Source organism: Podarcis filfolensis (genome assembly GCF_964270895.1).
Source record: "Podarcis filfolensis genome assembly, chromosome: 17".
NCBI lineage: Eukaryota > Metazoa > Chordata > Lepidosauria > Squamata > Lacertidae > Podarcis > Podarcis filfolensis.
The window spans coordinates 20,849,908-20,865,001 of record NC_139621.1 but is presented as its reverse complement, the minus strand read 5'-3'; the positions used below and the strand labels follow the sequence as shown (position 1 = coordinate 20,865,001).

At 42.4% G+C, this 15,094-nt stretch overlaps 1 protein-coding gene across 43 annotated transcripts in view; it reads left to right on the top strand.

Annotated features, from left to right (window-relative positions):
• Positions 1-15,094, top strand: part of PTPRD (protein tyrosine phosphatase receptor type D) — a 1,143,290-nt gene that overhangs the window by 1,009,964 nt on the left and 118,232 nt on the right. For all 43 annotated transcript variants that reach the window (XM_083592691.1, XM_083592680.1, XM_083592685.1 and 40 more), the window contains one exon: positions 5,051-5,144. In XM_083592691.1, the coding sequence (XP_083448817.1) occupies positions 5,051-5,144 (94 nt within the window). The remainder of the gene's footprint in view (positions 1-5,050; positions 5,145-15,094) is intronic.

Genomic DNA, 15,094 nt, shown 5'->3' with positions numbered 1-15,094 from the left:
TAGGGATTTAAGTCGGCAATATGCATCCATCTTAACGGTCTACACACAACAGCTTTCTGCGCTCTTTAAAGTTGTATTAGACCTTTCTCTTCCTTCCTTCCTTTACCCCTGCCTGATTTCCTTATTTGACTAACAGTCTGTGAAAAGTATGGATGTGGGGGTGATTTGCAAGAGTACAGTGGTACCTCGGGTTACATACGCTTCAGGTTACATACGCTTCAGGGCACAGACTCCGCTAACCCAGAAATAGTGCTTCAGGTTAAGAACTTTGCTTCAGGATGAGAACAGAAATCATGCTCCGGCGGCGCAGCAGCAGCAGGAGGCCCCATTAGCTAAACTGGTGCTTCAGGTTAAGAGCTGTTTCAGGTTAAGTACGGACCTCTGGAATGAATTAAGTACTTAACCCGAGGTGCCACTGTAATTCACAGTGGGGCAGAACTGCAGCAGCATTGCAATTTACCTGGATGGGTCAGGGAGGTAGTAAGCTTGGGACTTCATGAATAGACTCACGGAGCCATTCTGGCACTTCTGCTACTGCATTGTTCAATTATTATAGCAGAGGAGCGAGCTTGAGAGGAGATTAATTGGCTAAAGCTATGCTGTGAAACCTTCTTCTTTGGCAATCCCTCATAGCCGAGTAAGATGGTGTTCCATAAACATGGTTTTAACCATGAGTCCATAAGTGACTGTGGAGGCCAGTTCTGGATCCACACGTCCTTTCACAGTGGGGACATTGGTTTCCCACAGGAGTTGATCACGGTGTGGATTTTCCTCTTAGCACGTTTCTCCCTTGCATCCTGAGTTTGAGTGTCTTCAAAGCCCATGACACCTTTGGTAAAGGTTGTTCTCCAGCTGGAGCGCTCGCAGGCCAGTGTTTCCCAGTTTCCGGTGTTTATACTACATTTTTTCAGATTTGCCTTGAGAGAGTCTTTGAACCTCTTTTGTTGACCACCAGCATTACGCTTTCCATTTTTAAGTTCAGAATAGAGTAGTTGCTTTGGAAGACGATCATCAGGCCTTCTGAATCCAGACCATTGTATCTGCAAGGCCTCAACAACATTGTATCTCCGTATAAAATGTAGGACAACAGATATATGAACTTTCCCCTCTAGTTTTGAATTTGGGAAAACTGGAAAGCAGAAACAAGATAGTTGCAATGGCAAATATTTGAATCACTGTAGAAAGCAGCTAACTAATTTCAGATGAGGAAATGTTTGCACTTAGTAGTAGACTTTGCATATGAACATCAGAGCTATGGTAAATGTCAGCTCTATTAACTTGTTGATATTTTGGCTAGAGCCAAATCAGTGTGTGTACTGCTTTATTTTCAGTGTGTTCCTTTTAGTTTTCAAGTCCCAATTTTCTTATCTAATTGAAAATGGCATTACTGAGAACATTAAACAGTCAAGTCAGCACTTTGCAATATTTATTGGCCACATTATGAGGGCAGATCTTTGCATGATCCAGGAGACATTTTCTGAACTGAGTTTTGGGATAAAGGAGACAAATAGCCAGAATGTATACTAAATTCCCAAACTTCTCTTAAGAAGCCATCATGGGTTCTTTTTATGTGTAATTTAAACCTGCACTTACAACTTTGTCTACTCTGTATGGAATGCTTGAGCAGAGGTTGCAAGCAATCTTAATGACTTCTAGGATGAAAAATGATAAAGTTTCGTAATCTGACCTGGCTACCTATGTGTATTGATTTTGCAAGTGCTTCGGTTCCATTAGGTGAATTGCTGCGGTGTTTGAAAACAGGTTGTAGCAAGTCATTGCCAAGAAACGATCATTCTCATGCACCTTCGTTAACTGCTGATATGGGGTGAAGAAAGATAACGGATATAAGATACTTTTTAGAAGGAGAAAGCTATTAAAGTGCATATCAAAGCATATCCAAAGTGGTTTTTCTTCTTCAAGCTGATTTTTAAGTAGTGCATTGCCCTGAAGACATAGTCTACTGAACCCTGGACACCTCCGTTTTTCTCGTACAAGTATGCATATAATGTGTTCCACCTACATGTAAACGTTTGTGATGCCTGCATTTGACAAAAACGGCAAGCCATTCGCTATTACAGATGGCTTGTCAATAGCTTAACATTGTTTATTAAAGCCCTGTTCCTTTTACTTTGGACAAAATAGGTTCATAATATAGCCTGCAGTAAAATGACTGTATTTTCATGCCACTTTTTCTTTCTTACTATACCGGGTCGTGCAAAGATTGAGGAAGATGGGAGTGTGGAAGTCAGGAGTGCTCTTCTGTGCTTCCACCCACTGTTTAAAGTCCTATAATGTTCCAGAATGAGGCTGCAACATGATGTATTGTAGCTCTGGGGAGCATTCTGGAGTAAAATGCTGGTCATTGCTGGCAGCAGTGCCGGATTTATGTGTAAGCTAAACAAGTTATAGCTTAGGGCCCCACTCTCTTAGGAGTCCCAAAAAAATTTAAGGGGAAAAAACCTGGATGTACATTTCCAAAATATAAGATAAAAAAACCTACATACAGCAGCAGTGTTTTGTGTTGTGTAGGCTCCTATGATGTAAGTCATGGGGCCCACCTGCTAGCCTGCTCCCTAAAATATCACTGGTTTGCTCATTTCTATATATAGGGTGCCTACATTCTGCATGTGCAAATGGCTTTAGATACCTATGAGGTCCATAAATTACCATATAGCATATATTCATCACAAAAAAGCGACAATTTGTTGTTGACAAAGTAGAGCTGGACATATAAAGGGCCCCATTACCTTCAGTAGCTCAGGGCCTCAGCAAACCTAAATCCGGCCCTGGCTGGCAGCCGCAGTTAAAATTGAGGCCACCAGCAGAGGACCCCATTTCTCCCCAGAAAACCCCTCGGAGTCATGCTACATGGTGATGTAGCATTCTTCCAGGCCACTATGGGTATTTATTTATTTTATTCAATAAATTTCTATGCCACCCTCTATGTAGTGAACACATTAGAACAAAATACAAATTTGTAGAACCCCTTTCAATTCCATCAAAGCCCTTTTGCCTCCAGATTTGATTCGTTTGAAAAATTCAGTAGCAACACTCACAGTTCAATCCTATGCATGTCTTCTCAGAAGTAAACCCCAACGTGTTTGGTGAGGCTTAATCCCGTATAACTGGGTATAAGATTTCAGCCTTGATACTTCAAAAATTAAGCATCAGAAAAAAACTGACCAGAAGATGTTCACTTTTTCTAATCAAAGTTTGTTGTAATTATTACTGGAATAGACTGATGTTTTGGTTGGTAATCCATAGTTTCAATCCCTACACCGATAGTGAGTAAAAGAACAAATCCTATTTAGGTCTTTTAAAATGTATTTCATTCCTTTAATTGTTGTCCCTGTCATCCAGCTAACTTTGAGGGCCAACAGTATGCTAGCACGTCTAATTTTTGTTTGGTTTCAATGTTCGGAGATCACAAATGCCATCTGCTTTAAACTGTTTTGTAAACCTTAAAAATTGATCAGTGCAATCCTGTGCATGTCTAAGAAGCAAGGGTCTATGACTTCAGTGGGATTTACTTCCAGGTAACTGTGTACAGGATTGCACCCTAAATTAAAGGTTCGTGCAAGTAGTATTTTATTTAAGTGAATTTCTCTTTGATCATTACACCTTTGAGTTCCCTGCACTTTTTACTGGAATCTCATTTATTTGGCTACATTCATAATATTTAAGAGTGTCAATTAAGTGTATCTTGTAATTCGAGGACCCGATCCCCACTTGGGAATAAAGACACGTGGACACAGTATGTAAGGTTAATGGGCAAGGAAAAGGCCACAACTTTATTGATTACAGCATGTGAGAAGGTATTGGCTTAGGCATTGGACCAAAGAGGGGTTAACCACCATTAGGGGGAGCCTGTTGATGCTACTACAACTGTAGGCTCTCTCCTGATGTCACCGATGGTCGTGCCATGGACCCCCGCCACACGGGTATCGGACAGGATCCACGACCGCCGGATTCCTTTAGCGGAATACCCAAGTTGTCGGGGAAGGCGATGGCCACACCTTGCCCCCCGAAACACCAACAACACATTCCAATGCCTAACCGTTAAATACCACGAAAGTTGTGACGGTTGCTACGAGGTAGGCGAAAAAAACCAAGAGGCCGGGCCAATTTAGCCAATTGGAAAAAAAGTCCTACCAGGCCCCCTGGTTAAACAGGGCGACCAACCAGAGGTCCATAGCAAAGTCTCAGGAAAGCTAATCTAAAGGGAGTGGAGGGTGGGTGTCTCAAAGAAAATGTGTGTGCAATGGTGGGGATGGCTGGCGCGGCCGCGTTTGAGCGGCAAGCCACGCCCCCGCCGAGCTTCCCTATTGGGTGCTCAACCGGGGAGGGGCGTGGTGCGCCAGCCCTGGAGTTGAAGCAGGGGGCGGAGCGCCCCCTGCATGACGCGGGAATCGTCTCCCGCTCACAACCCCTCCCATCCTGGAGGAGGACAGGCTTTCTAAAATCATGGTGATATTTCATGAATAGTTCTACTGCATTTATCAGAGAACTGTGGAATGGAGCCTTTTATATATTTGGATAAGAGATATATATATAGAATTCTGAATTAATTTGATATTTTGGGTAAATTAATTTGATATTTGGATGTGTATGGTTGGATCCAGATCCACCTTTCCACAAATGAAATTACATCTGCTGGTGGAAGAAGCTCTAACTGACTCCTTGAGGAAGGAGGGGAGGCAATTTAACCAGTCAACTCTTTCTTACAATGCTTCAGAAGGTCCTCTAATTCTCAAGAGAATTGGTTTAAAAAAGCCTTCTTCCCTTCGGTTAGAATGAAACCCTGCTCAAGGAATAGAACCCATAGAATTGTGAATTAACTTTATGCTGGCAATCTGCACGTTATATCAATTCATTTCAGATGATGAGAAGTTTTCATGCCCAAGATATGCAAAGAGGTGGTTCTACTGGAGAGTAAAGAGGTTTTTTTTTTTTACGGATTACTCCACATGGGAGCATAATGTAACTGAAGCAATATAAACACACTGTTCCCTTTATGCAGGCCTCATCTTATGTTTTGTTTTCTTTGCAGAGGTTACTATATAGTAATTGTGCCTTTGATAAAGAAGTCTGATGGAAAATTCATGAAACCACGAGAGAGCCCAGACGAAATGGAATTAGATGAGGTACCATGTGCTTATTTTAGCTCTTTTTTTCCTTGTAAAATTGTTTGTGATAGAAGCAGCCTTAATGATTGTGTCCAATTAATGTACCCATGTCAGCAAATTTGACTTTTTTCAAAAAAATAAAAATCTTATCATTTTGTATTGGAGTTGGCCTCTGGGGACAGAAACAAAAAGCTAATTACTTAAATTAAAAGACATTAAGTTGCAATGAGGCACACACACTGCCTGATCTTTGTTGGCATTAATATTTTATTCCTTGCCGATTATAAGACGTAATGCAGTAGGTGAAATGAGTTGTCAGCAAAAACTTAATCACCATTGATATGAACTCCAATAAAGGTCTGGTTCGTTTAATGGGGTGTTTGCCAAAGCTGAATCACATGCTAAGTTGCAATTTGCTCTGCAGTTTAACATTTGACCTACCTCTCAGTTCTCTTTACTTGATTCTCCTGTGCTGGTATATGTCTGTCTCAGGCTCGTTTTCCTCTACGCTCCAAGATTAGGCAAAATGAGAGAGACACCTTACATATTCACCAAATAGCACTGTAATAACTGGGCTGTTAATTAACATATATTTACCTGTCAGTTTCTATCTTGCTTGTGGGCAAATTATTCCATTAATTTCAAAACATCCCATTATTTTGACACATATTACATTTTGAAATGATTGAATTTTTTAATTTTTAATTTTTATTTTTAAAAACTTCTTCTCGTTCAGTGTATTAGTTAATAAAGAGATGAGTAAACTCTATACTTGAAAATTGCAATCCTGTCTGAAGATGTGTGCGGAAATACTTTATATAACACACCTTCAGACTCAAATTCAGGTGGGCACAACTGAATTTAGAAATCCTCAATTATTTTGGGAACAACCAGTTATGATTCTTGGATTGCATTTTTACATGCTCTCACACCTAAGATGAAAGGACATCTGTGCGAAAGGTAGACATCAACAACACTAAACTACTGGCAAAGTAACCTTGGATGACTTCCCTGTGATGAACTTGCATAGCATGCTTGAGCGTTCATATGAATTCAGCACATTCAGATACAGGGAGTGTGGGTCAGAAAGTGGAAGGAAAGGTCTTCAGCAGATACTGGCCCCTTTCTGTTAACAGTGGTACTTGTTAGTTTGGCATAGAGAGCTTAATCTGCCTAGTAGAGTTTGCATTATCAATACTGAAGTTCCTGAGGAGCAACCTACACATCCCTCTTAATGTATATAATATGTAGCCACATCTTCGGTTTTTCCTTAATTAATTAGGTGGAGAGTGGAGTGTTGTCTGGCCACAGCAGGCAGGGAAGCTGTTCCCTCCCCAGCTGTGATCGAAGTAGAATTTAATCCTGTGCACAGCTAGAGGGCTTAGTAAATGTGAAAGATTTCTAAGATCTGAGGAGAAGCCATAGGTGTGGCACATGGCTATTAATGATAAATTAACATGTGCTATTAAGCTAAGACAGGACGCAGGTGGTGCTGTGGGGTAAACCACAGAGCCTAAGACTTGTCGATCAGAAGGTCGGCAGTTCAAATTCCTGTGACGGGGTGAGCTCCCGTTGCTCAGTCCCTGCTCCTGCCAACCTAGCATTTCGAAAGCACGTCAAAGTTCAAGTAGATAAATAGGTACCGCTCCGACGGGAAGGTAAACGGCGTTTCCGTGCGCTGCTCTGGTTCACCAGAAGTGGCTTAGTCATGCTGGCCACATGACCTGGAAGCTGTATGCCGACTCCCTCGGCCAATAAAGCGAGACGAGCGCCGCAACCTCAGAGTCGGCCGCAACTGGACCTAATGGTCAGGCATCCCGTTACCTTTCCCTTTATTAAAGTAAGACGGAATATGCAGGAGAAATGATTTTGAGGAGATGTGGGAGGTATTTATAGAATTTGTGCTGTTGAAATGGAAAGGGGTCAAACCATCACAAGAGGTGTTGAAATTTTGGGAGGTTGGGTAGTTACAATGGAATGGTCTCAGGGGTGAGGTGCACATTTTTATTTTTATTTATTTATTATTATTACTTTGTCAAAATGAAAAGGGCTGCATACAACACTGGACAAGTCTCCTGTTGCAGGTTCGACTGAAAACACTCTTTGGGGTTCTGATACCTCAGCAGCATTCAAAGGAAGTCTCCACATTCTAGATATCTGTAGGGTCACAACATGGGCACCCACCCACACATTCATCAAAATTATAAAGTGGATACGGTGCTTAAAATTTAGAAGTAACAGAATTCCCTTCCTTATTCCAATGGGTGCTGTTCGAAGGGCTTTTACCTTGGCCCACTGTCAGGCTCTCCCTTTAGCAATTCAAGAAGGCTGCTATAGGAAGATACCATATGAGGAGAGGAAATGCCCATTTGGCTCTGGGCAGCAGGAAACAACGGAACATGCCCTTCTTCATTGCCAGTATTATATAGACATTCGAGCCAGGTTTATCCAGCCCATTCTATATCAATTCCCAGGGCATTCAGAACAACACAGCATCTCCTTATTACCACAGGATGAAAGCCCAGTCTGTGAAATGCTCTCCCCAGGGAAGTTCGCCTGGCACCTTCACTATACACCTTTAGACGCCAGGCAAAAACGTTCTTTTTCAACCAGGCCTTTGCCCGACTTGATCTTCTGTACATCCTATACCCTTTTTAAAACACAGGCTCTTTGGGAGTTTATTTAATTGGGTTGTTGGTTTTGTTTGGATTTTATGTATTTGATATTTTATGTGAACCGCCCTGAGACCTTCAGGTATATGGCGATATAGAAATTAAATAAATAATAATAATAATTAATAAATTCCTACTCAGGGCATGTCAGTTATCTGAAAATTCATTATCATATGTGAGGTATTCCTGTTCCGTATTATAATACAGTATCTTCTTGTGTCCCTGTCCCTGTGGCATCATTTTTTTTGTATCGAGCGTGGTTTATGGACTTTGCTCATATAAGGGATTGAGGGGTTTCCTTAGTGCTGTCCGTATGATCCGTACAGCGGCATAGCCCCTATCTGTGGAAGAGGAGGCAATATTCTTCAAAGCCTATACCTTGCCTATATACTCCCCCAGCAGGAGGAACCATCCTGTTAACTGATTGTCCTCCGGTCTACTCTTCAAATAGAAATTCATTGTCGTTTAGTCATGTCCAAGTCTTTGTGACCCCATGGACCAGAGCACGCCAGGCACTCCTGTCTTCTACTGCCTCCCACAGTTTGGTCAAACTCATGTTAGTTGCTTCAAGAACACTGTCCAACCATCTCATCCTCTGTCGTCCCCTTCTCCTTGTGCCCTCCATCTTTCCCAACATCAGGGTCTTTTCCAGGGAGTCTTCTCTTCTCATGAGGTGGCCAAAGTCTTGGAGCCTCAGCTTCAGGATCTGTCCTTCCAGTGAGCACTTAGGGCTGATTCAGAGTAACACCAATTTCCATTTTCTTCACAAACAACAACAACAAAACCCTAAGGAGCTTACTCTCTTTGAATTACCCTAACAAAAATATAGTCCAGTCTCATTTCAGGCACAATGTCTACACAGATTTCCTCAGGACTCAGTAGAACCCATTGGTCGTTGTTATGAAGAATGGGAGGTCTCTGTATTTCTCTTAAGCCATTAGCCAACTCCATGACTTTCGGCTGTGTTTTGCTTGTACTAACAACATTCAGTATGTGCAGACTGCTTGCTTTAATGTGGTTTCTTCTTTTTAATGACCTGGAGTTGTCTAGAGAGGCAAAAAGCAGCTAAACTCAGTTTTAGTTGCCATCAAACACAGCGGAACAATTAAAAATTCAACAGTCCAGTAACGGGACCCAGACCAATTTTAACTTGCAAAACTACACAGTTCATTTCAGCAAAATTAACAGATTCCAGTCTGAATTCTGTAGTTGACATTGACCTTTCTCGCCATTAAGTTCTTTGGGTCTGTGCTGCTGCTGCTGCTGCTGCTGCCGCTTTCCATAACAAAGGGTCATTTTAATCATCGTGCAAGTTGTGGTGCATTAATCTGTATAATAGTTTGATAAAGGACATTTATTAAATTCAGAAACATTTGGGGCAGGATGGGTTCTTTTCCATTTTTTACGGATACAATTGAGACCACATTGTAGAATTAATGGTGGAAGAAATAAGATATGCATTGACTGGAAAATGAAAATTGTTTCTGATTGAGAGCTGAAGCCCTTCATATATCTTTCAGAATTGCTTCCAATAGTATCTCACGAGGGGACGGAAAACATCTCCAAAGTGAGCTACTATTCATGCAGCGACTCTGAAGTTTCTGATACTTTAGATTTTTTAAAGCTTCTAAGAGAATTCCCGTTTTAAGTTGTGCACGTCAATACTGTGCTCATGGAATGCCTATACAAATATTATCAATGCAGGTGTTCCAGCTTTGCAGCGGTGATACATTTATCCATAATAGTGATTCAGGGTTGTCTCTGTAGGCAGAATTAGCCTTAGATTAGATTTTGCCCTTAAAGCTAAACTCCTTGCCTCTGGAATTGCCATGCATTGTTCAGTCACTTTTCATGGAGAACGCAGATGGTTTCATGGTCACAATGTCATAGTTCATTGTTTCCTGTGTTGTCCTGCTGCATGTTTTGTGACTTTTTATCATTAGTATTTTTCAATAAAGCACTATTGCAGCTCTATCCTGTCCTGTGTGTGAACACATAAAAGACTATCGAGGCCTCAAATGGTCCTTGTGCTTAAACATTTTCTTTATTCTCAGTCCATGCACTTTTTAATGCTTCTTGTTGGTTGCTGCAAGGAAATTAGTGATGAATAGCCTTTCTTAATTACCTCGGTGTCAGTTTCTGTATCCGCAAAGGAGACGATCTTTGATCACTTGTTTCTTCTCATTTTTCTCTCAGTTGTTTATAGCACAACAGTATTATTTTGCGATTTGAAAGAAGTAAGAGGACACCAGTAATTAACATGAACAAGCACTGGCAAAATTAAGAAGCTATTCATCACTAATCCCTACCTCCCCCACACCCCCACCCAGTTCAGCAGGAAGGAATTAGAGATCTTCAGGCAGGAAACCTTTAGTTAACATTGGAAAGGGTATTTGCTGAATGGGACTTCTCACAGTGTTGGCACTGATAAAAGTATTGATGGCTGATATAGTGGTATATGTGAAAAGGACCTAGGGTGTCTTGGCTGACCACCAGCTTAACATGAGTCACGAGTGTTATGCAGCAGGAAAAAAGCTAATGCTATTCTAGGCTGCATCAACAGAAGTATAGTGTTCAGATCAAGGGAAGTAATAGTATCATTCTATTCTGCCTTGGTCAGACCACACCTGGAATACTGTGTCCAATTCTGGGCACCGTAATTTAAGAAGGATGCTGACAAGCTGGAACATGTGCAGTGGTGCCTGTCACTTGAGAGGTGCCCAAGTGCAGCTCCAGTGTGCTCCAGCTGAAAAAAAAGCTCTGCCCACTGGCAAGGTGGTCTCTCAAGTAACCTTTAGGCATCTTCTATCATATGCAGTGTCCAACGTCTGCAACAGAGTATGGAGAAATAAACTAAAAGAAAGTAACATGAGCCCAGATTGGCCATTATTCCAACGATAATGTAGCAAACCTCACACATAAATGCTATCTGCACAGCTGAAGAGAAGCAACGCCCTCTCTGACCACTAACATTTTGCATTACGAAAGTCTGGCTCTTGAGAACATACCTCCAGGGCAGGCATAGGCAAACTCGGCCCTCCAGATGTTTTAGGACTAAAACTCCCATCATCCCTAGCTAACAGGACCAGTGGTCAGGGATGATGGGAGTTGTAGTCCCAAAACATCTGGAGGGCTGAGTTTGCCTATGCCTGTTCCAGGGCGTACCTCCAACAGCAACTTCCAAAAGCGGTAGGTGATGATACCATTTACTCAATGAGGCCTAGAAAACTTAAGGAAGGGTGCTGATGAATCTGTAGTAAAAGCTTTAGAAGATGCTTAAGAATGTTTACATTTGTGCTCTATTGCACACCATAAACCAATTTCAACTAAGAGAGAGAGAGAGAGAGAGAGAGAGAGAGAGAGAGAGGAGTGTATTTTCCTTTTATATGCTGTTCAAATTGAATTCACTAAGCACTGGAAGTCCCACCATCCCAGCCTAGTGCATTTTATTATTCTGTGAACCAACAGTGAAGATGAGTCAACCAACAGAGTCAACTAATGCCACTAACTTTTATGCTAAATGCCATTTATATATTTATTTTCTGCAAAAGGGTGCGTGTGGCATCTAAATATTGCATTTTGTGCCTTTTGTAAGTTCTGCCTAGCTTTATTTTCTAAGTACATTGCATTTAAACTTCCTTCAGCTGAAATCCTAATATTAACATGAAAATGCCTTTGCTAAATAATATTAAAATGCATTTCTAAATGTTGTGAAATCTGCAATAAGAATGTATTACAAGAATCTGCAAGAGTATTACAAAAAAATACACAAGAATAAGAACATATTATGGACGGGATCTGGAAGGTATTTGGGAACAGATTTTGATGACTTCATTGCTTTTCAAATTAACCCTGATCGGGAGGGGGGAAAGCATCTCAAGGGATGCACATGATGCTAATGATATATGACAACAGCATCATCTATAACTAAAATATGAATGAAGGAAAGGGTGCACTTCAGGTCTATTCATTCATGTGATTTAGGTTGAAATCTTCCTCTCTTACGTACGCTAGTGCAGAGACATACACACGTAATCACAAATCTTTATTTCCAAATGAAAACCAATTTCTCAATTCTTTTGGCACGGGCAAAAATAAATATTTTGTACAGTTGTCCCTTTACAAAATTTTACTCCTTTGGTTCTAGAGACCAGACTTATATGTAACTTCAGCTTCCGCAATTAAAGACAAATGTAAACGTCTTTTTCTACAATACAGTTTTCTGTACTCTCCTGAACCTAAGCATACCCGGAGGCAAATCCTGATAGTGCACACAGTCCCAAGGGCAATACCAGAGAGTAGTCAGACAGTCCAAATGGTCAAAAACTGGTCCAGGTATGATATAACAAGTAAGGTCAAACTCCTGCCTCCAGGGCTGGGACCTGGGGTCCGTCCCGAATTCACAGGCCGGTGGAGTTCCTGAAGCAGCCAAGCTGTGCTCCATCAACAGAGAAAGTTGAGCAGACACAGAGTCTCTGCCTTGCTTCCCTTCTATCCTTCGCAAGCTTGATTGATGCACCTTGATTGATTGTTCCAGCTGAGTAGCTGTGTCTCTCTACTTAACAAAGCCGGTGGCCCTCACCTGCCCTGAGCCTAATCTAGCTGAGGGACCACAACATCCTAATGAGTCCCATGCTTTCCACCTGGCCCCTAGTGAGCTGGGCTGTGTTCCCTTACCTGCCTCAGTCTCCTGGAATGCACTTCCCCCTGTTCCTGACACCTCAGAGCCTTCCATGTCTGTGAAGATGGGGAAACCTCTGGTTCTGATGATGTGTTCCCTCCTCTGTCTCCCCTGAACTGTTGGCTGGCCCTGCAAGGTCCTCTGATGTCCCGTGAGTTCCTCCTAAGTCCCCAACCTCCCCTTCTCCATATTCAGCTAGTCCTGGTGTGTACCATTTGTGGCTACACCCCTCACCATGATCTTCTTCCCTTTCCCTTCCCTTCCCTTCCCTTACGTGGGGCTACCTTTGAAGGTGACTCGGAAACTACAACTAATCCAGAATGCGGCAGCTAGACTGGTGACTGGGGGCGGCCGCCGAGACCATATAACACCGGTCTTGAAAGACCTACATTGGCTCCCAGTACATTTCCGAGCACAATTCAAAGTGTTGGTGCTGACCTTTAAAGCCCTAAACGGCCTCGGTCCAGTATACCTGAAGGAGCGTCTCCACCCCCATCATTCTGCCCGGACGCTGAGGTCCAGCGCCGAGGGCCTTCTGGCGGTTCCCTCATTGCAAGAAGCAAAGCTACAGGGAACCAGGCAGAGGGCCTTCTCGGTAGTGGCACCCGCCCTGTGGAACGCCCTTCCAGCAGATGTCAAAGCGATAAACAACTACCTGACATTCAGAAGACATCTTAAGGCAGCCCTGTTCAGGGAAGTTTTTAACGTGTGATATTTTATTGTATTTTTGGTTTTTATGGAAGCCGCCCAGAGTGGCTGGGGAGGCCCAGCCAGATGGGCGGGGTATAAATAATAAATTATTATTATTATTATTATTATTTCCTCTGTGTCATTGCCAATCCATGGCATGTTCTTAGAAGGTCATATGCACTCCTCTTACTAGAAGCTTACTAGCATATCTTTTAAACATTTTTGCTAACTGAATACTTATTTCATTCCTAAACCTGTTCACTGGTATAGACATTCTGCAGCATAGACATAATGTCACGATTTGTGGCATTAATAGTTAGTTAAACACAGTGTGTGCTGGGCCTGGGGGTAACCCATGAAACGCGGTCCAGGACCGGTCCAAAATCTGAAGGTTCTGCTGGGAGCCAGTCCAACAGGGCCAAGGTAGGATACAAAGCAGGAAACCAGGCAAGGGCAGGTACAGGATCTCAGGCAGGATCTGGCATACAGCAATGTTGCTCCCACAACCTGAGGCGGGGTCCAACAGCCTTTTATCTTTGTTGGGGCAACGGCCGGTCCTGATCCCCTGGCGACTCACCTCCCTGTCTCGCCTGAAGGCGAGCACTCCTCCTGCAAGTCCTCAGGTCTCTCCTTCTCCCAGACCTTAGTCTCTGCAGCTCAGGAGACATCAGTGAGTTACTGGACCCAGGGACCCCCTCAGCCTCCCCTGCCCAACCGGTAGTAGAGCAGCTATAAGTGATGGCCCATCTGAAGGCAACAAGGTAATGCCCGCATCTGGAGCCAGGGCAAGGTCAGGCCCCTGACTTGGCCCAGCTGGTGTTTGTTGCAGGGGAACCTGTGCAGACTGGAACTCTCCAGGATCAGGCCCCAGACTTGGTTCAGATGATGCCTGAGGAAAACTATCCAGTGCAGACTGAGTCTCCTCTGGTTCCGAGTCCGAGCCCGAGTCCCAGGCCATCACACAATGTGATGATAAATTAGGACCTTTGTACTCACAGGAGGAGTGCTCGCCTTCGGGCAAAACAGGGAGGTGAGTCGTTGGAGGATCAGGAGCAGCCGCATCTGTGGCTTCTTTGGGGGCCCGCAGACACTCGTCTGTGCAATAAGCCAAAGTTTGGTTTAGCATGGTGTGTTAAACAAGCACTAAGCTAACTGCATAAATGGTGTAACTTTTTTAACAGTTAAAAACAGTTAATTTTTCTTATTTAAAAAAGTTTTTGGGTGTGGGTTGACTTGCAGTCTGTTGATGTCGTAATGAGTGCCGTAGATCGCTTACCTTTTTTCTGTACTGGCTGTAGCATTTAAAAAATATTTTGCTTCAATTTTGCAATAAAAAACCATTAACTTGATGAAAAAAAGTGTCTTGTTGTTGACCGTCATTTGATATGTGATGGGGGGAAATGGTAATACTCATATCTCAAATGCCTCATAGTCTTTATTTTTGTGTGTGTTTTCCTTTAAAAAGAATTAGTGTGGACAACAATATCAGTAACTAAAAACTAATTTTTAAAAATCTGATGTTGACATCCTCTTCTTGCTAAGAATAAACAGTATATATGAGATTTACATATATAAATGAGATTTACAACTACTCTATGCATTTCCACTCAGTAGTAAGCCCATTGAATTGAATGGTACCTACTCCTAGCTAAGTGCAACAGAGGTTTTTCCTGAACTGAGAATGAGGCTGCAAGTTGTGTGGAACTCTAAAGAGGCGTACTACTAAATATAAAAGTGCTGGCATTATTGTAATTTATAGCACACTCCTGTACATTTCTGTTCTGAAGCAAGCCTCCTGGGACTTACTCCCAGATAACTGTAACTGGGGTTGTCATGAAATGACACTGAATTTTATTTTTTGTAGTTCCTAGGACTTAATACATTTTTTAAAAAATCAGCCTGTCAATAAGTTACATTAATCTTGT